This window comes from Cyprinus carpio, chromosome B17, assembly GCF_018340385.1.
Source record: "Cyprinus carpio isolate SPL01 chromosome B17, ASM1834038v1, whole genome shotgun sequence".
Lineage (NCBI taxonomy): Eukaryota > Metazoa > Chordata > Actinopteri > Cypriniformes > Cyprinidae > Cyprinus > Cyprinus carpio.
The window spans coordinates 21,678,385-21,700,218 of NC_056613.1; the positions used below are offsets into that span (position 1 = coordinate 21,678,385).

At 34.9% G+C, this 21,834-nt stretch overlaps 4 protein-coding genes across 8 annotated transcripts in view; 2 read left to right on the forward strand and 2 right to left on the reverse strand.

Moving 5' to 3' along the window:
- Positions 1-3,919, forward strand: part of LOC109083672 (echinoderm microtubule-associated protein-like 5) — an 83,269-nt gene extending 79,350 nt beyond the window's left edge. For 2 of the 3 annotated variants that reach the window (XM_042742805.1, XM_042742806.1), the window contains 8 exons: positions 66-239; positions 317-525; positions 1,775-1,932; positions 2,042-2,156; positions 2,454-2,642; positions 2,721-2,893; positions 3,248-3,410; positions 3,812-3,919. In XM_042742805.1, the coding sequence (XP_042598739.1) occupies positions 66-239; positions 317-525; positions 1,775-1,932; positions 2,042-2,156; positions 2,454-2,642; positions 2,721-2,893; positions 3,248-3,410; positions 3,812-3,919 (1,289 nt within the window). Of the gene's footprint in view, positions 1-65; positions 240-316; positions 526-1,774; positions 1,933-2,041; positions 2,157-2,453; positions 2,643-2,720; positions 2,894-3,247; positions 3,411-3,811 lie in introns of those variants that run through there. The other variant, XR_006156878.1, reaches the window with a different exon arrangement.
- A 6,401-nt stretch (positions 3,920-10,320) lies between these two features.
- Positions 10,321-13,115, reverse strand: LOC122140186 (iron-sulfur cluster assembly 2 homolog, mitochondrial-like). Its single transcript, XM_042742807.1, has 4 exons — positions 13,004-13,115; positions 12,593-12,692; positions 12,343-12,458; positions 10,321-10,723 (listed from the first exon to the last, which is right to left on the reverse strand). Exons 1-4 carry the CDS (start codon positions 13,063-13,065, stop codon positions 10,549-10,551), a joined length of 453 nt encoding a protein of 150 aa, XP_042598741.1. The 5' UTR covers positions 13,066-13,115; the 3' UTR covers positions 10,321-10,548.
- A 2,608-nt stretch (positions 13,116-15,723) lies between these two features.
- Positions 15,724-17,239, forward strand: LOC109049137 (NPC intracellular cholesterol transporter 2-like). Of its 2 annotated transcripts, none has more exons than XM_019066827.2 (5): positions 15,724-15,783; positions 15,988-16,086; positions 16,170-16,277; positions 16,362-16,534; positions 16,629-17,239. In XM_019066827.2, the coding sequence occupies exons 2-5, from the start codon at positions 16,002-16,004 to the stop codon at positions 16,713-16,715; spliced, it is 453 nt and encodes a 150-aa protein (XP_018922372.1). In that variant the 5' UTR covers positions 15,724-15,783; positions 15,988-16,001; the 3' UTR covers positions 16,716-17,239. The 2 variants fall into 2 exon arrangements, with proteins under 2 accessions (XP_018922372.1, XP_018922373.1); XM_019066828.2 differs by lacking the exon at positions 15,724-15,783 and adding an exon at positions 15,863-15,881.
- Positions 17,240-18,349: 1,110 nt separating this feature from the next.
- Positions 18,350-21,828, reverse strand: LOC109049138 (gsk3b interacting protein). Of its 2 annotated transcripts, XM_042742809.1 has the most exons (4): positions 21,686-21,807; positions 20,965-21,089; positions 20,428-20,673; positions 18,350-19,779 (listed from the first exon to the last, which is right to left on the reverse strand). In XM_042742809.1, the coding sequence occupies exons 2-4, from the start codon at positions 21,001-21,003 to the stop codon at positions 19,621-19,623; spliced, it is 444 nt and encodes a 147-aa protein (XP_042598743.1). In that variant the 5' UTR covers positions 21,004-21,089; positions 21,686-21,807; the 3' UTR covers positions 18,350-19,620. The 2 variants fall into 2 exon arrangements, with proteins under 2 accessions (XP_042598743.1, XP_018922375.1); XM_019066830.2 differs by lacking the exon at positions 20,965-21,089 and having other exon boundaries at positions 21,686-21,828.
- Positions 21,829-21,834: the final 6 nt, after the last annotated feature.

Genomic DNA, 21,834 nt, shown 5'->3' on the forward strand with positions numbered 1-21,834 from the left:
TATGGCTATATAACTTTATAAATCTAAGCAACAGTGGACAAAATAAAGTCTTTTTGTATTTGCAGCCACATCTCCTTCTATCCATGTGTGGGAAGCCATGAACAAACAGACCCTCTCTGTGCTGCGCTGCCATCATTCTAGGGGCGTTTGCTCTGTAAGCTTCAGTGCCACCGGCAAACTACTGCTTTCTGTGGGTCTGGACCCCCAGCACACCCTCACCATCTGGAAGTGGCAGGAAGGTACAGGTCAACACACACAGCATTGACTCTTCACTCTGCTTTTATATCAGGTTTGGGATCTGAAATTCTTTTCAAAGGTGCCAAAGTAGCAAGTCGGGCCGGTCACACCCAGAGGATCTTTGTGGCAGAGTTCCGGCCTGATTCGGACACTCAGTTTGTGTCCGTGGGGATAAAACATGTGCGGTTCTGGACGCTGGCCGGCAGGGCCCTGCTCAGTAAGAAAGGAGTACTCAGCTCCATTGAGGATGCCCGTATGCAGACCATGCTTTCAGTGGCCTTTGGAGCTGTAAGTATTCTTCTGTTTCTACATGGAGTTCAGCTCATTTCATATTTGTTGTCAGAGAGGAAGAATTGAAGGAAAAGTTCACCTAAAATAAAAAATGGGGGGGGGGGGGGGGGTTTATGGGGGTTGCAGAATTTCAAAATGGCTCTTTTCCATAAAATAAAAGCAAATGAAGATGAGAAAATAAGCTCTATATATAGTAAAAACCATTATATATTATATATATATATATTACATTATATATATATATTACATAATTTATATATTTTTTATAGAATTAATAATATACAGGTGCATCTCAATAAATTAGAATGTCGTGGAAAAGTTCATTTATTCCAGTTATTCAACCAAGTTGTGTTGAATTACTGAAATAAATTAACTTTTTTGTTAAGTTTTTACTTTCAATTTTGACCAATTTAATGCATCCTTGCTGAATAATAATAAAAGTATTAATTTCTTTTTTAAAACTGCACTGATTCCAGACTTTTGAACAGTTATGTATTCCATATTTTAACACACACACACACACACACACACACACACACACACACACACACACACACACACACACACACACACACACGTTGTGTTTCTATGTTTTATGGGGACATTGGTTTTTATACTGTACAAACTGTATTTTCTATCACCCTTCACCAACCCTACACCTAAACCTAATCAGGAAACTTTCTGCAATTTTAGATATTTAAAAAACTTCATTCTGTATGATTTATAAGCTTGTTTCCTCATGGGGACCCCAAACATGTCCCCACAAGGTCAAAATTTACTGGTATTACTGTCCTTGTAGGGATATTTGGTCCCCATAACATGGTACACACACACAGAATGAGATTTGAGAGTTGCGAAATAACTATTTCTGTGTTTCACAATGCAAGAAAGTCATTAAGGTTAGAAAAGAAATGAGGATGAGTAAGTGATGGCAGAATTTTTATTTTTGGGTGAACTATCCCTTTAAACGAATGTGGAATGTGTGTGAGTAGATATTTCTGTATACGTGCATACCTGTGCATTTGTTTGTGCACTTGTGTGTCAGAGCTTAAATGGACAAGATACTAAATCAATAATGAATTAAAAAAGTTGTTTATGATTGTAACTTCAAAAATGACATTTTACTTTTTTAAGGATTCGGTGTAGAAATATCAGTGAACGGATATGAAAATGCTGTGCTTTGCCATGTTTGTGCTGTTTTTCTCTTAGAGGTCACTAGATTAGTGCAGGTTTGTTTTCTTTTCAGAATAACTTGACATTTACAGGTACCATTAGTGGAGATGTGTGTGTGTGGAAGGAACACATTCTAGTGAGAATCGTGGCTAAGGCTCACACTGGACCCGTGTTCACCATGTACACCACATTACGTGACGGGCTCATTGTGACGGGAGGCAAAGAACGACCGTAAGTGGCTTGAGCCTTGCCAATATCTATTTTGTTCTCTGAATCTGCATGAGCGTTCTCAAAAGCTGCTGTAGTAAATGAGAGGATTCGTGTGGGCTGCCCTCTGCAGGTCAAAGGAGGGTGGTGCGCTCAAACTGTGGGATCAGGAGTTGAAGCGATGCAGAGCCTTCAGACTGGAGACGGGCCAGATCATAGACTGTGTGCGCTCTGTCTGCAGGGGCAAGGTACAGCACTGCCACAGAATCACTACATTGAAGAGGATGGGAAATACTAGACCTGGAAGATTATGTGTATCTTTAGTCAGATGCATTTGCATTGCATTTATAGATAGATAGAGAGATAGATCTTCAATATAGCAACAATACTATAGAAATAATAGAATATATAAAAGAATATATAAAAAAATACATAGATACCTACATGCATAAATGATCTTTCTAAAGCCAGTAAGAACCAACTAGCCTTAGTCAGAAATATCAAGCTAGCTATTTCTCCCTGTGTCCTCCTCCTTGATGGTTTAGGGGAAGATTCTCGTAGGCACCCGGAATGCTGAGATCATTGAGGTCGGTGAGAAGAACGCAGCCTGTAACATTCTGGTGAATGGCCACATGGATGGTCCTATCTGGGGACTGGGAGCTCACCCCACCCGAGACGTCTTCCTGTCTGCTGCTGAAGATGGCACTGTGCGCCTCTGGGACATTTCAGAGAGGGTAAATTATATAATGCCTGTGCATAGTGGTTTTTTGAGACACCAGATGATTCAAATGCTCTCTTGTATGGAAAAACAGAAGATGCTGAATAAAGTGAACCTCGGTCATCCTGCACGTGCGGTCAGCTATAGCCCAGAGGGTGACATGGTGGCCATCGGCATGAAGAATGGAGAGTTCATCATCCTCCTTGTTAGCTCACTCAAGATCTGGGGGAAGAAGAGAGATCGGCGCTCTGCCATACAAGATATCAGGTGAGACTGATGCTAATTATGCATTATTTAATTTTATTAACATATCTATAATAATTTCAGCGACTAAATTTAATTAATTTAATTTAATTTAATTTAATTTAATTTAATTTTATTTTATTAATTTAATTTAATTTAATTTAATATTTTATTTTATTTTATTTTATTTTATTTTATTGACTTTTATTTTATTAATATTTTTTTAATTTAATTTTAAATTCACAATTATGAAATACTAAAGACTTCCATTTCGATTTCAGGCAGAAACTAATTTCCATATTATTGTTTGTAGGTGAATGTTATTTCATTCTGACATGAGCATGGTCTATTGCAACAACTAAAGTCTCTTTTCCTCAGGTTCAGTCCAGACTCACACTACTTGGCTGTGGGTTCCAGTGAGAATGCAGTAGATTTTTACGATCTGACGTTAGGACCACAGCTCAACCGCATCAACTGCTGCAGGGACATCCCTAGCTTTGTCATGCAGATGGACTTTTCTGCTGACAGCTGCTATGTGCAGGTACAGCATGCTGAGCTGTGTTTGTGTGTGTTTGCTTGTTTGTATGAGAGAATGTAGTACTTACAGTATCAAAGAGTACTTATATACTGTAAATTAGAATACAATGAAAATGTACATTTATATTAGTTGAGAGCTTTACAGAGCTTTTTGGACCAACTTAAGTAGGACTTAAGTACATTTTAATATATATAATTTCATAATTACTTCTGTTATCTTTGAAAATTGAAATATTTCCATCAAATCAAATCTTGATAAGATTATAAGTGGACCTCAGAGAGCAGTACAACATAAAAAACAAAAGCATGTAATGACTCCTTTAATGTCTTTCTCTGTGCTGTTTCTGTGCCAGAGAGCATTAGATCAAAGTTACTCACTCTGTCTGCATGTTTTGCTCTCTGCAGTTGTCTACTGGTGCTTATAAACGTGTAGTCTATGAGGTGCCTTCTGGGAAGCAAGTCACTGAGCAAGCAGTGATAGACAGAATAACCTGGGCCACATGGACAAGGTAACAGACTGCAACACAGCAGCACTGCTGGCATCCTGTAAAATAAAAATGAAATCCACTTCTGTCAGTAAAGTGACTGTTCTCAGTGGCTGCTGTAGTACTGGTTTGGGTGTCTCTGTAGTGTCCTCGGGGACGAGGTGGTGGGGATCTGGTCCAGGAACACAGATAAGGCAGATGTAACCTGCGCTTGTGTGTCTCACTCCGGCCTCAACATCGTCACAGGCGATGACTTTGGAATGGTAAAGCTGTTCGACTTTCCGTGTACAGAGAAATTTGTAAGTATACCCCATTTTTGCTGAAATAAAGTGTTGTTTTGTGTGAAAAAAAGACACTTTTTTTGTGATGCGTGGTGATTTAAGAATGGAAAATGAAGATTCTGTCATCATTTACTCGCTCTCATGTCCTTCCAGTCCAAGTTTTTGAGTTTTTAATTGAGTTTTGATTTTTATTTTGTTGTCAGTTTCAGTTTCGGTTATTTTGCAGAGTCTGTTTGTTTGTTCATTTTAATTTAGTTTTTTAGCTAAGTTTAGTTTTAATGTTATTTTAATTTGTTTATATTTCTCTTAACATACACGAGTAAATTACTTTTACAGGAACAACTTTCGTAACAATGTCTAGACTGACATACAGCATGGTTAAAACAACTAAGAACTTGTGTATTTTGGCATATATTTAATCCTTTTAAAGAGATAGCTCACTCACAAACTAGAAGTCTGTCGTCATTTACAAACCCTCATATCATTAAAACCTGTACAAATTAAAAATCATCATGCAGCGTTAACCATGCTTTGAAATGAATGACTCCAAATTATGATTGTTTGTTAATCTTCTGTAACTTTAGCTAAAGCATTAATTTTCATACTTATTGCTGTATCACATCTTTTAATTAGACACGTTGATGGTAAAAAATGTTAATTAGCCTACTTTTTGCATTTACTGTATGACTACAAATGTGTACATGTTCATTTTATGGATATTTAGACTCACTGCCACTCCTCTGTCCTCTTATCATTTTATACAGTATCACCATAAAATCCTTTAAGATATAACAACACGCAATAACAGAATACCTTTGTCCACATTTTATGGACTTGTGGACAACTTACATGTGTAACAATGATGTTTGCTTCTGGTGATCTTACGAATATTTGTACAGATGAAGGGGAGCTTCACTTGTTGATGGTATTTCATAATTGTTGAGCTTCAATCACAATTTTATTGATTTCTGCCATACAAAGAGTGCAACTAAATTGACAAAAGTCCCATCTAGATTTTAAAAAGAAGACGTAAAAATGCTACACGTGTCAGATTAAAAGATTTACTTTAAACGATATTTTAAATTATGTTTTTAATAATCTTGCACTTTAATAAGTGCACATTTTTGATGCTGACTGAAGTATTTGATTATAATTTTACCTGTAGTGTGTAGTGCATTTGATATTGCATTTGAATTTAATGTATTTTACATTTACTAATTTGCAACTTCATTACAAATGTGTGATTACAAATATATTTAAATACATATTATTTTGAAATAACGGTGAAACCACATATAAATTTGTGCTTAAGTCCAACTTAAGTGGATCAAAAAGCACTCTAAAGCTTAGCTCATTATATTTAATATTAATTTAAACAAATACATTTTCATTTGATTGTAAATAACATGTAATGAAGTGTCTGAAAACATTACATTCAGTTCACACTTAAATATATTATGTAAGGGATAATGCACGGCTAGCTGTGCATTAAACGATTTTAATGCACGCCGTGGAGGCCAAGAACCATAGATATGTATAGATGCCCTGTATGACCGCTCCAGATACGTTGATGTGTCTGCCATTTTGGAATGGTCAAGTTGACTTCATTCACCATAATAATCAATGGATATTCAACGATATGCATGCATGTAACTTTCTGTTGTAGACACACACAGTCAACTTGCGCTCGAGGATTCGCAGACCATTCCAAAAATGGCGGATGGCTTAAAGAAACAATTGCTAATGAGGCGTCTATGTATATATATCTATGCCAAGGACCACACGATGTGAAGTGCATTAAAATTGTTTAATGCACAGCTAGCCGTGCATTAACCCAATTATACCATGGTCATTTGCCAACATTGACAACTTAAAGCTGTTTATGATGTTTGCAGCACAATATTTGACTGGTTATTAATTAATATTATACGGTTTTAAACAATATTAAACGGTTTTATCGCATACCTGCCAGCCAATCAGAATCGAGTATCCGGACAGACCATGGTATAATTTTAAGTATTTTTTTTCTGTAATAAGTGCTTTTTTTTTAAAGTATGCTAAATTGTACTTCCCTCTTCACAATGGCCGATAGTGCTGTTCCTACAGATAAACAGAAACCACAGAGTAATTTCCTGTCAATGCATATTGTATTTTACTGAATGCTGAGATTGCAATAACATGTGACAGTACATCACAAGACAGTAAAAAAGGGCTGGACGTGATGGTTCTTGTCAACACAGATCAAAACATTCTCACAACAGCCAAAGTTCAGCTGTTTAACTGGATTTTAAAATGTTTATGTCCATTATATATCCGTTCTCTAATCTGTGCTGCACACATTTCTTCTTAAAAAAAAAATTACATAGCAAATTGTCTGACTAGAATCTGTTTCCTCAGGCCAAACACAAACGTTTCCTGGGCCACTCTGCCCACCTGACCAACATCCTCAACAAAAACTATTATCTCCTCTTCTTCAGAGCCTCAACCCATAACAAAAAAATATAGTACAGTATACATAAATGTAATAATACCCAGAACTATAAAATATAGGATAGGATAGTGAAATTTAATAATTTTGTTTCATTACGTTTTGTTAGACCTTAAACACACACACACACACACACACACACACACACACACATACACTATATATATATATATATATATATATATATATATATATATATATATATATATATATGTATATATATATATATATATATATATACAGTACAGACCAAAAATATATGTATATATATATATACAGTACAGACCAAAAGTTTTGGAAACATTACTATTTTAATGTTTTTGAAAGAAGTTTCTTCTGCTCATCAAGCCTGCATTTATTTGATCAAAAATACAGAAAAAAAACAGTAGTATTGTGATACATTATTACAATTTAAAATAATTGTTTTTAAATTTATTATACTTTAAATTATCATTTATTTCTGTGATGCAAAGCTGAATTTTTAGGACCATTATCACATGATCCTTTAGAAATCATTCTAATATGATGATTCATTATCAAAGTTGGAAACAGTTCTGCTGCTTAATATTTTTCAGAACATGTGATACTTTTTTAGGATACTTTGATGAATAAAAAGTTAAAAAAAAAAAAAAAAAAAAAAGAAGCTATGTTTTTAAAATATAAATATTTTGTAATAACAATATACACTACTGGTCAGTAATTTGGGGTCAGTAATTTTTCTTTCTTTCTTTTTTTTTTAAATAAAATCAATATTTTTATTCAGCAAGGATGTGTTAAATTGATAAAAGTGATAGTAAAGAAAATATATTATTAGAATATATATTATTAGAACTTTTTTTTTTGAATAAATGCAGTTCTTTTTAACCTTTTATTCATCAAATATATTAGAAAGCAGAACTGTTTCCAACACTCATAATAAATCAGAATATTAGAATGATTTCTAAAAGATCATGTGATAGACTGGATGTTACATGTGACACTGAAGGCTGGAGTAATGATGCTGAAAATTCAGCTTTGCATCACAGGAATAAATTATTTTTTTTAAGTATATTCAAATAGAAAACTATTATTTTAAGTTTTAATACTATTTCACAATATTACTGTTTTTTTCTGTATTTTGATCAAATAAATGCAGGCTTGATGAGCAGAAGAGACTTCTTTCAAAAACATTAAAAATAGTAATGTTTCCAAACTTTTGGTCTGTACTGTATATATATACATATATGTACAGTATATATGGAATGTATGTGTGTATACAGACACACATAGTATAATAAACATAATTAAAGTAAAAACTGTAACACTGTGAAATATTATTAAAATTTTTAAATATATTTTAAAATGTAATTTATTCCTGTGATGTAAAGCTTAATATAAACAATAAATTCAAACTACAACTCAACATGAACCTCCAAAAATAATTATAATATTCAGGTTTGCTGCTCAAGAAACATTTCTTATTATTATCAATCTTGAAAACAATTGTGCTGCTAAATATTTTTGCAAAAAATGTTTTGTTTTTATATATATATTTTTTTTGTAACAATGTAAGTCTACTGGAACTTGGTCAATTTACTGCATTATTGCTGAATAAAATATTAATTTCTTAAAAAATGAAAATCTTACTAACCCCACACTTTTGAATGATAGTGCATATACAGTATATAAATATTTTGGAATGACCCAAAATTAGCATCCAAAATGATCAAGTTAAATTTGAATAAGTGAATGAATGAATGAATGAATGAACAAATACATTCATAAAAACGTTCTATAAAGTTCTATGAAGAAACAGACATGTAGCGGCAACGGTTAATAATACACTTGATTGCAGAATGCTGTCATTAACCAATCAGAACCTTACTGGGAGACTTACTGGGAGCTGTGCTGAAATGAGTATTATAAATGTTTCTGATGTTGTTACATTTGTGATGTTTTCTTGTGTCTTTCAGCCTGTTTGTTTGGCGGTGTGTTCACGCTCCTCATTGAGGGCACGCAGTCTCCCCTCCTCTGCCTCACCGTCACAAGCCCAGCTGACAGCACGAGTGAACCGACTGGTGGAATGAGGAACATCAGACGGTGGATTTCACAGTCTTCACCACCCGTCTGCATGCGTCTTAATGAGCCGTCACCCATACCTGAACTCAACCGTTTCTGAATGATAGTTGGGTCAAGGTGTCACATGACCCAGCGTACAGTAAAAGATCTATCAGATGTGTATGTATCTACCCCCCTTTTGTTTTTATTTAAAAAAAAGAAAAAAAAAGAGAGAAGAAAATCTACAAGTTACAAGTTGCAGAACGTAATTTATTTTGGAGTCCATCTGTATCATTGTTTTTAATATTTTCTTCCAAATGAAAAACAACTTGTAGCAAGCTAAGTAAGATTAGCCTTAAACTACCGGTGTTTTTGTTCATTTAGGTGTGTTTTTCTGTTGGAGATTTTGGTTTTATATTTTATCCTGATTGTTTTCTGTTGGTTTGGTTTGGTGGTTCTTTTTTGAGGTTTATTAGATCTCCCGTGGCCTTCTCCCTGAATGTAACACTGCCGTTATATTCTAGGATGTCAGCATGCCAAAGCATTCTATGCACTGTATACTTGACCTGCTCACTGTGGTAGTCCAGTGGTCTGTTAATGTCGTGATCGATGAACGTGATCTCCCTAAACCGTAGATGACACTCCTAACCTCATATGTAGCCACTTTAGCTCGATTAGTGAACTTGAGATGTCTGTTTGTGCGTCTGTGCGAGTACAGTAGGTATGAACCGTATGCTTTGTGTTTCATGTCTGAGATGGATGTTTAAAAGAAAAACGGTAATGCAATCCCTCAGAAAATGAATGAAAAGAGTTTGTTTCAATGCTGTCTTATATGAAATCACTGCTGCTGAAGCCTTTATAACATCACATTCATTCTGATTAGGAATTTTTTTAGTACTGTTTTTAGTTTCATTTTACTCAGCTGGATTGTCGAGGATATGAAATGCAACATTCTCTCCTTCAGTATCATTCTGACTGAAAGAGATTATTTCATATTTAGATTTTCTTGTTATCAATGTAAATATCATTTGTAAAGACATTCTTTTGTATATTTTTGTGAAATGTTTCTTAAAAGCCAAATTGAATTAAAAAAAAAACATATATATATATAATTCTGATTGATCGTTTGGGCGATACAAATACAAATCTGTGACATATCAATTATAACACTAAATATAGTTTACACGGTAACATACTTACGAGGACAGAGTCAAATTATTATTTAGTTTTTTCAGAAATCCTGCTTAACTTCTTTTGAACCTGGAAGATTCCTTTAAAATCTTTTGACGATTTGTTGGCTTTGATCATCTTCAGGAAAAGACTTTGTCAGCGTAAAACAAAGAACACATACTGTGATGATAAACTTCCTTATGATCAAGACAACATGAGATTTACTCACACTTTTTCAAATGTAATCAGGAAGTATTTCGATTCAATTCTGTGATTAATCTATCATTTAATAATAAAAACACATTACTTGCATTAAATCTGAGCTGTACCTTAAGAAATGCTGACCTATTCATTATCACATGATTCAAATCACAAAATAATAGTCTGTGATAAGCAACGCAAATAACCCTGAAAATACCCTCCCAAATAGAATAATCTTAACAGGCAATGGAAAACCATTTATTATAACTTTATTAGAAATATATATACACTCTTCCTTATATACAACAATTTTGTTTTTCTTCTATTATGTCATCTGTGGTCATATTAATAGATTGAACAAATCAGAACCCCTAACGTTAGCTTGTTATCATGCTTTTGGCTGATCTTCTATAAGCACATAGCTATGCATGCACTAACAACTTCATGAACTATAACAGTGTGATGGAAAGAAGATGGGTGTCAGATCTGGACAGAGAAAGACGAGCCGCATGAGCAGCCGTGTTGAGCCTGTGGGTTCTTCAACACCTGGAAGGAAGAACGGATGAGCTCCTGACTGAAGTCGATGGTGGATCCTTTCACAAACTCCAGACTGTCCTGGTCAACTATTATCCCAACACCATTCTTTTCAAACACTCTGGGAAACAATGAGACCAAAATAAATACAAACGATTTACAAAATTGCATTATCACATCACTGATTACCAACTGTGGTATGAACTTTACATTTGGTAATAAATGTACAAAGTAGGGGTCGTTGCTGATACAGATTATTACAGATCAAGTAGACCGATAACCGATATTTTTAACCGATATATATGTTACTTTTAAAACTGAAAATTAATTATGACAAGGGCTCTGAAAAAAACATTCTTTAAATGCTTTTAAATGATTTTATCGGTAAATCGGTTTTGAAAATGACCGATATTGACAGATTACCATAAATATTTTTATTATCTGCACCAATAATCGTATAAACCTGATGTTCTTTGGACAGAGAACTATTAGAAATGTTAGGTCAACTAGATTAACGTTACCAAGTTTAAAATCTGTACCCTCATCTTTTAAATGGTGATCTCACCTCCTGAAATTTGTCCAAAAATTAAAATAAAAAAATAAAAAACTAATGTAATATATGGTATAAAATATTTATTTATATTTTAGTTATTTAGCAATTGAAATGTTTTAATTATTTAGTAACACAATTTGTACCAGTGTTATTATTGTTAACTAACACTAAACCCATAAAAAAAGTTTCCATACTAGAAAGAAAAAAATAAATAAAAATGGTAACTGAAATATAACTCCAAAACAAAAAAGAAGAATGAATCGCGCACATTATCCTGACTTGCAAAATGTATCAAAATATTTATTAACAAACAACGTTTTGGTCCATGAACTTCATCAGGCATGGTCATGGACCGAAACATTGTTTGTTTGTAAATATTGTGATACATTCTGCAAGTCAGGATAGTGGGCGGGATTCATAACTTTTTTTTTTTTTGAAGTTGGACCTTTTTTGGTTGTTTTTCCTACGCACCTATCAATGTCATACAGATGTGCAAGGGTGATTGTTAACTGAAATATAACTGAAATTTTTATTTAAAAAATAAAATATGAAAAAAAAAACTTATTTCAGCAAGTCTCAGAGGCAACATCTCTCATTTTCATTTAGTTTACACTAAATGTATTACAATAATGAATCACTTAATTTACCAAAATAACTAAAACAGAAATAAAAGTGGAAAAAAAATTAGAGAAATATATAAAAGCAAAAAGAAAAAGACAATAGTCTAATAAACGCTGATTTGTACTCGTTCTATAGCATCTGTTACAAACGTTTTTGTATAAAACATTATAAAACAGCTATTTTACTTTTTATATTAACAAATAATTATATACCATTGATTTATATTATACATAAACAATACTTTTAAAATTTAAGTTCACTGGCCATTTTTTTTTTTTTTTTTTTTTTACATTTATTAGAATTGATAAACAAGAAATGTGGATTCTCTCATGTTTACTTAATGTTTATTAACCTGTGATCAGAGTCATGTCTTAACAATTAATAACATATCTGCAAAACTCATAAAAATACATGTAAAATATAACAGGATATTGACCTCCTGAGGTTGATGAAAAACATTAAGCATCTCTGACCGACTTCATGTTGAAAAATAACTCAAAATTGACCTTTATGATTAATAATTAATATTGACCTTTTTTCCCCAAGCCCTTTTAGTAATTAATTACCTGTCGTCTTCATTTTTAACAGTATCCACTGAGAACTTATACTGGAATCCTGAACATCCGCCTCCCTCCACTGCTATCCTCAGATACTCTCCCTTTCCCATAATCTCAGCGAGCCTCTGCAGGAATAATAATCAACGTTTTAATTTGATTATTTATTGTTGTCCATGTCTACCATGACTCCTTTATCTTTTAACACCAAAAATGTGACCCCTTAAGTATTAAAGATGCATTGCAGGAGGGATGATCTAACCTTGACACAGGACTGACTGAGATGGATGCTCTCAGCTGGGCTGCTGCTGGAGGGGTGTTGGGGCTCTTCTTTGGTGGAGGTGAGAGGAACTCTCTGAACTCTGGACAACAACAAACACACACAATGCCACTGAACACAATAACGCATGGTGACACGCACATCATAACAATACGATTTTATTGCATAAAAAATAACTATAAAACAGATTAAAAAGTTTGGCATTATATGTTTGTGTTAACAGAACGGATAAGTTTGTAAGAAACTGAAAACAAACGAGTAATTAGCTAACAAGTTAGCTAGCTAAGCTTCGTGCATTAGCTATTATTTGAAGATAAAGTACCAAACAAAGACGTGTTATATTGAACAACACATCCTGAACGTATTATTGCAATTTCGCTAAATTGTGCATACTTGAAAAGGTGAAATGAGGCTGTTTTAGGGGCGCTTATGAGCAGTCTTCTGGCGAATGACATCTTCTATAACCCTCATAGTATCGCGCATGCGCATGACGAAGTTATCGAGAGTAAGGGTTGCCAGATTCAGTGGTTTAACCCTTTTAATTTTTTTAAACAATTTCTGTCTGTTAATTTCTGGAAAGAAATACTTATTAATTTTAGGGTAAAAAGAATATAAAAAGGAATGCAAACATAATGCTAATGGTTTACCTTTCTAATGGTTACTTTTAAGTGCTGTTAAATGATTAATCGCATCCAAAATAAAAGTTTTTGTTTACATAATATACGTGTGTAATCAAGTCAAGTCAAGTCATCTTTATTTATATAGTGCTTTAAACAAAAAAGATTGCGTCAAAGCAACTGAACAACATTAATTAGGAAAACAGTGTGTCAATAATACAAAATGACAGTTAAAGGCAGTGTGATGTCATCATGCAGCTCAGTTCAGTTTAAATAGTATATGTGCAATAATTTGCAATCAAGCCAATGATATCGCTGTAAATGAAGTGTCCCCAACTAAGCAAGCCAGAGGCGACAGCGGCAAGGAATCAAAACTCCATCAGTGAGAGAATGGAGAAAAAAAACCTTGGGAGAAACCAGGCTCAGCTTGGGGGGCCAGTTCTCCTCTGACCAGACGAAACCAGCAGTTCAATTCCAGGCTGCAGCAAAGTCAGGTTGTGCAGAAGAATCATCTGTTTCCTGTGGTCTTGTCCCGGTGGTCGTCTGAGACAAGGTCTTTACAGTGGATCTGTCTCTGGGGCTCTAGTCCTGGTCTCCGCTGTCTTTCAGGGCTGTAGAGGTCCTTTCTAGGTGCTAATCCACCATCTGGGCTGGATACATACTGGATCCGGGTGACTGCAGTGACCCTCTGACTTGGATACAGACTGGATCTGGTGGCTACGGTGACCTCGGAATAAGAGAGAAACAGACACAATATGAGCGTAGATGCCATTCTTCTAACGATGTAGCAAGTACATCGGGTTGTTATGGCAAGTGTTCCCGGTTCCGGTTTAACTAATTAATGCAGCCTTAAAAATCCTTTAACGGATTTGGATATTAGAAGTGTATTAGTATGTTATGTGTAAACCAGGTTAAAGAGATGGGTCTTTAATCTAGATTTAAACTGCAAGAGTGTGTCTGCCTCCCGAACAATGTTAGGTAGGTTATTCCAGAGTTTGGGCGCTAAACAGGAGAAGGATCTGCCGCCTGCAGTTGACTTAGATATTCTAGGTATTATCAAATTGCCAGAGTTTTGAGAACGGCGCGGACGTGGAGGACTATAATGTAACAAGAGCTCGTTCAAATACTGAGGTGCTAAACCATTCAGGGCTTTATGAGTAATAAGCAAGATTTTAAAATCTATACGATGTTTGATAGGGAGCCAGTGCAGTGTTGACAGAACCGGGCTAATATGTTCATACTTCCTGGTTCTAGTAAGAACTCTTGCTGCTGCATTTTGGACTAGCTGTAGTTTGTTTACCAAGCGTGCAGAACAACCACCCAATAAAGCATTACAATAGTCTAACCTTGAGGTCATAAACGCATGGATTAACATTTCTGCATTTGACATTGAGAGCATCGGCCGTAATTTAGATATATTTTGTGTAATGTGTATATTTATTCTGTATATATATAAAGACACACACATACAACATATATTTTGAAAATATTTACTTGTATTTACATGTGTGTGTGTGTGTATATATATTCATATAAATTATATCATATATAAATATTTAATATATAAACATAACATATTTTTCTTAAATATATACATGCATGTGTGTGTTTGTATATATACATAATAAATATACACACTACACACACATATATTATGTAAACAAAACCTTTATTATGGATGTGATTAATCGCGATTAATCATTAGAAAGCACTAGTTACTTTTCTGACAATCAAGATTTTTCAGTTTTGAGTCACAAATGCATTTTGATTTTGAATTAAATCTATGCAGGTCTGATGTTCAAAAAAAAAATCTACAAATGTGTAATTTTATTGGCAAAAAAAAAAAAAAAGACTTCTGTGGAAAAATACTGTTTAGATAGAAAAAAAATAAAATAAGCTGATACGTGTAATATTAATTATGACTCAAATATCAAAGCCTTATAGATGCCAGATTTTTGTAATGTGCTTTGGGTAGACAATTTTTTCAACTGTCTTTTAAAAAAAAAAAAGAAGAAAAAAAAAGAAATTAAATTGCACATAAAATCTGTATTCACACTAAAAATGGTATATTGTTGCAGGATCTCTTTTTGATGTATGGGAACATGCACATTCAGTTACTAATTAAATCTCTTGAGTGCAATTTAAATGTGTGTTTTAAAACATAACTATAACTTTAAAATAGTTTTCACCTTATATAATGCGAAATGTACAAATATCTTTATGATTTTTTTGATATTTACATTTTATTTAAACTGTTAAAAAGTAGAGGCACACCCACGTTTCCGAAATTGAGAGAGTCAATCCGTAAAAATCGTTTTACCTCTCTTTTTTTTCAGTCTATGAGCGAGTATAATTGCCTGAGAGGGGTATTGATACACCTGGCAACAGACTGTCCTCCGTGTTTCAGACCATTTCCACGAGTCATTGCTATTGGTTAAGAGTTCCCCGGAACTGCGCTTACGTCACGAAGACCCCCACGCAGACAGTATTTGATTGGAGAACAGTCATTCTGATCTTGTGACAAGTTGTGCAAACAGCGGGCTGAAGGAAGGGCTGGTAAGCAAGCAAGCCAATTTAAATGAAATTATTTGGTATATATTTTTTGTAACCTTTTCCACTGTATTGCTGTTTCCTGTGTGAATTACTTATTAAAGGTAACATCTTCACAAGGAAGCGCACAGAAACAACGCAGAGATTCATGTGAGTCATGTGATTTAACACTTGTGTTTGTAACTGTTACTGTGTGCTGGTTCTCTACAGGACGCATTTGAACCATGGGTTATTACCGCACGCTGGGAGTTGTTTTACTTTCTCTTCTTGCTTACACTAATGCCGAACCGGTGAAATTCGCCGACTGCGGTAAGTACTTTGTTTGTGAAGCTCGTATATTTAACAATTCGTCGAATTTGTGTCGTCTTTATTTTCCTGGTTTTTCCTTACAGGCTCAATACACGGAAAAGTTGCCGAGGTTGACATCCAGCCCTGTCCATCACAGCCATGCCAGCTCCACAAGGGAGAGTCCTACACAGTCAATGTGACATTCACCAGTAGTGAGTTGCTTTTCACTTCTAGTGACCTCTCAGAAAACCAGATCTAAATGTAGGAGATCAACAACTTGTTTATATTTCTCCTAGGCGTTGCCAGTCAGAACTGTACAGCTGTGGTTCACGGAGTGGTCGAAGGCGTCCCCGTCCTCTTCCCTATTCCTCAATCAGATGGGTGCAAGTCTGGAATCCAGTGTCCTGTTGAGCCGCAAAAATCTTACAGCTATGTCAACCAGTTGCCTGTCAAGACCGGGTATCCACCAGTAAGTGTTCACTTCCTCAAATACCTACCTTTAGTTCTAAACAATGCTGTAATGTTGCATGCATTCACTTCCTCATTTTTGGTTTGTTTATTAGATAAAACTGGTTGTGGAATGGGAATTAAAAGACGACTTCAATAAAGATTTATTTTGCATCAAGTTCCCTGTTCAGATTGTGAACTGAAGGCCAGCAGTGAAGCCAAACGCTTACAAAGGGATACAATTAAGAACCGAGGCATCTGGATGTGTGCCTTAACACTTTTCAATGGGCCTTTTAGATCTAATATTGGTATGATTTATTCTACTTTTTTTCTAACCATGACACACTTGTCATTTTAATGTATGGTCTTTAACTATGCACACAGTGCCACTTTACAGAAGTTGTCTAGTTTGTTTCTAAAATTGTATTAATGATTCACCAGAACGAGACGCTGACAAGCAAACAGCGGTCAGTGCCGGTGATTAAATTAAATCAAGTGTGCACTAACTGATTTGTGGCTAGACGGTGTTCGGATGTGTCTAATCAAAGTTTCTTTAAACCATTGGTTGTGAACTTTTTACTTGCATTTTAAATCTGTATATTTAATAAAAATTGCATTTTAAAATGAGCATATTTTCTTAAAAGATCTGTAAATGTGGCCACATTTGACATGTAACTATGTATGTTACTGTCTGAATGAAATAAAGTACTTTATTTTTAATGGTGAACAATGATTTTTGTAATTCTTCTCGTTAAAGGATTTTATCCAGGATGTAAAACTAAGGCAGAATTCAAATATTTTTAGCTTTTAGAAAGCAATTTAGAATTAAGGTTTCATTTCTATCTCTCTCTCTAATCCAGTTAAAGTTTGGTATCAGTACTAAATCAAAAATACATTAAACAAAAAAAAAGTCTCTTATGCTCATCAAGTCTGCATTTATTTGGTCAAAAATACAGTACATAAATATAGCAAAAATATTGTAAGTTAAAATCATTTCCTGGTGGTGGCAAAGCTGTATTTTCATCAGCCATTACTCCAGTCTTCAGTGTCACATGATCCTTCAGAAATTATTAGCAGTGGTAGAAATAGCTGCTTAACATTTTTTGGATACCTGTGTTAAAAAGAACAGCATTCATTTTAAAAAAAAAGCAATATTTTGTAACCGTATACACTACTGTTAAGTTTTGGGTTTTAACTGATATAAAGTGATATTAAAGACTTGTTATAAATGATTTATTTTGTCATCAGCTTTGCCACCACAGAAATAAACTATATTTTATAATACATTAAAATACAAAAAAAATATTTTACAAATTACAATTTTTAATGAATTTTTGATCAAATAGATGCAGCCTTGATAAATCAAGAGACTTCTAAAAAAAAATAATTTAATTGATACCAAACTTTTAAATGGTAGTGTATATTATTTTTTTAAATCATTAACAACTAGAAAATTATTTAAATTCATTAATTATATATAGAAGTGTATTCATTATATACATTTGCAAACATGTAAAGCTGCAAAGTTGTCTGTACAAAGGTTTATTTATTTATTTTTAAATGTTGTCTATTAAAGGAAACTGTCCACTGTTTCTTCTTGCTTCAGTTTCAGTTCCATTTTTCTCCGGCAGCAACTTATATATTCCTTTAGAGAGGTCATCTGTCATGTGTTTGAGGGGAGGTGGTTATTAGGGTGGTTACATTTGTGTTTCACCATGTAATACATGATTTAATTATGAACAAACTAGCTGTAAGAGACGACACCTTTGTCTTTAAATGATTCCTAAAGCGCCTGCAAAATATGACTAATGGCTAAAACTGAATCATGAAACCAAAATAACGTTTGAATGTGTGCTTTTTATTACAAGGAAACAAAAGCAAGCAACATTCCCCCAGGAACAGAAGTTATTTGTGCCATGTACAGTACATCATTAAAACACTCTCTTACTCATTTTCCATCTTGGTTATCTAAGCAAACATTCTGTAAATTATTAGGATTTTTTTTTGGGACTGATATGGAGGGTATTGTGTTTCACAGGAATTTGCTAAAACCAGAGGACCAATTCTGTTCAGTGACCCTATTATCACCTGCCTTATCCCAAACCAGCTGGAAACACATCAGTTTCACAGGTCAAAATAAAAACCCAACATGAGGTAGAAACCCAACATACCACAACTGCCTTTATGCATTTATTTAAATGAATCTCTTCCTTCTGTTCTAAACTGAATGTAGCTTTGTAGCATATTTTTATGCAGCCCTTCAAACAAAGTCAGAGAATGGCTGCTTTATCTCATTTAGTGCAATTCTGTGCAAGATCAAGCATTTTGTTTTGACCAGTCAATCACTGATTCATTCTACATAAAATCTTTCTTCCTGAAAAAACAAAATCTATTAAAATCATTATTTAAAACAATATTTTAAAAACACCAACAATGGACAATACATATTACATGATATGCTTGCTGTTGCCGATATTGCACTATCATTAACCATAATAAATGTATTTTTCTTTACAACAATAAGTCGAGCATTGACAATCAAACAAACATGCTGCTGTTATGTAATGTAAAAAGGGAAATGATCTGTAGCAAACAAAAGGAAGAGAAGATACTGAATGCAACACGATCGCTAAATAACGATCTTGTGGACAGGATTAACTGAAATTAAACAAAAGAAAACCGAATTGTTTGAAATTTGAATGAAAGTAGTAAGGCATCTGATGTTTTTAATGTTAATACTTTAAAGAGCCATGCTGTACAGTTGATGGGAGTACAGTATGGAGCTCTATTCCGCAGGACCCAGTTCATCCAAAATCAGAGCACTAGTGTTAACACAAAAGACTTTAGTTCAAACATTTCCCCATAGTCCTCAAAACAGCTATTTCATTTGCAAAATAAGTATTCATAGCAATGATACCTCTCCAAATAATAGTAAAATACTTTAAAACATCACAGGCGAGTCAGTTTGTCAAATCAACACCAAGATCTGTTAAAACATACCACAGGCTAAAAACTGGAAAAGGTAGCACTGATGCTTTAAGCTGAGAGCGGCACAGGACTTGGATGAACTGTTAGCGAGCAAAGATATTCTGAATGATACTGAAGCCCTCACTGTCCGTTCTGTTTGAGCCTCTCCAGTCTCTGCAGCAGAGCATTTCCAAACGCTTCTCTGTATCCGGGGCTGAGAGAGTCCAGCAGTGAGTAAACAGTCTCATGATACTGGGAGCTCAACCCCTCATCCACCTGATCGAAGCCGTGTCCCACCACCTGAAAGATAACAGACAGAAACATTGCACAGATTCCTCCGGTATTCTTCACTTAGTGGTCACACTTGGTCAAATAGACCAAAGAAATGTATGTTTTTGATAATGAAATGAACATGCCAGCATCAAGGCCATTTTCATGGTGATCTCTGAATAAATTATGGGTCATCTGTAGACGGTACTGCCAAAAGTTGCTCTGTATTTTAGTATGTTTTGTATTTCCCATTCATTTCCTATGGCAATCATTTGCCCAGACCTCAGCCTTTTCTAGTCAAAGTTCCACTTTGTGTGTTTGTTCATATAGTACGTGCCACATATGTACCAGGTTTCATACAATTCGGATAAAGTAAGACAATATTCAACACTGATTAATATATATTTAGACATCACGGCTGGTTTGAATACTGCACTCCAAAAAAATAGTTAAATATTTTTGGATATGGCATATTACCTAACTGACCACCACAGCTAATACATACGACCAACTGTAACATTTTTTATTTTATTTTTATTTTTAATGTTTTCTCATTTTCATATAACAAGTGCCACAAAAGTCACAGTTTCATACCATTCTGATGAAGTGAAAACATAAAATATATTGGTAGAAAATGACTAAAATGAAAGCCTTGTTTACATGTTTGGCATCACTCACCCTCAGCCCTGCCTCGGTGAGCTCTAAGCAGTATCGCTGTCCCTCTCTGGTCTCCACGTTTATGTAGGCCACGTCCAGTCCGCTGGAGAGACTGTGAGAGACGTGCATGTCTGTGACCGCGAACAGCACATCATTGACCACCGCCTCGGCCTCCAGCCTCATGTCCTTCACCTCCCCCAGCTCCACACAGCGCTCCTCATACGAACACTTCGACAGGTCCTCCGGCGTACAGTCCACCTCCATCCCCTGAAACACCAGCGAGCCTTCAGCGCATCGACCATCGGACAAACACACCGCAGACTCAGATACGAGCTGCACGTTCACAAACACCTGACGCGGTCTGAGCTGATCCTGAGGGGGCGCGAGCACTTACACCTCTGACAAAACTTCCATAACGTTACTTCCAAAGTTCCACATAGCGCAAGCTCCCGGTTATAGCAACAGAATATTTGTATAACCACATAAACAACAAGGTTATATAATACAGCCTGGAGCGGTTAATGTTTATTTATTATCATCATTTTATGAGTTACTAACCTCCTCCGGGGGTAGTTCGTCAGAACACTTCCGGCTCATGCCGGCTAGGACTCAAGTGTGTCAACTAAGCGCCGCTGTTGCGCAGTGCAGCTTCTGCGTATCCGCCTCGACAAACGTTACAGTATCTACGATTTTATTGGGGAAACATATTTTTTAAAAATATAATAATAATTATAATAATATCTATAGCTGTAATTTAGCTGTATATGAGAGTACAAAGCTGGTAGATAAATTCATTACGTAACAAATTGTGCGGGTGGATGTGGGGGCGGAGGGGCTTCTAGAGAATTCTTCATTCTCCACAAATAACACCAGTGCATAGTTACAGTCCAAATAACTGAATACAGTTTATGAACTTTATTGCGTTTTATAACGTCGTGTTATTTTCTTACATTTGACTATTTTCGTTATCATAATAAGCATATTCCAGTAGTGACATCACCAGCTTCTCTCTCCACAAGTGTTACTACTGAAAATCACCAATGTATTCTTGTGCAAATTAATTTATGATTAAAAAAAAAATACGTATGGAAATCAACCATGTGAAATTAAAAATGAGCAGTGGAGAATAAATCGCATAATTTTGGCAGAATAACAATATATTGTGCCATGTTGTTATTATCAGTCTGCTTTATGTAAATACAGTGTAACGAATTAGATCACAGATTTAAAGAAATAGACTTGACTTCAGATTATCACCATGCGATTTAAGCCTACTTACCATAAATAAAGCGATTTTACTCTTCTTATCAAAAATTCTTCCAGTCTGTGGTGAAAATAACACTCTCCTGTAGCTGCGTGGAAGGACTGTGTAGCAGCTGCGCAGAGCGGATGCTCGTGAACACACCGCGCGCGCGCGCGAGAGAGAGA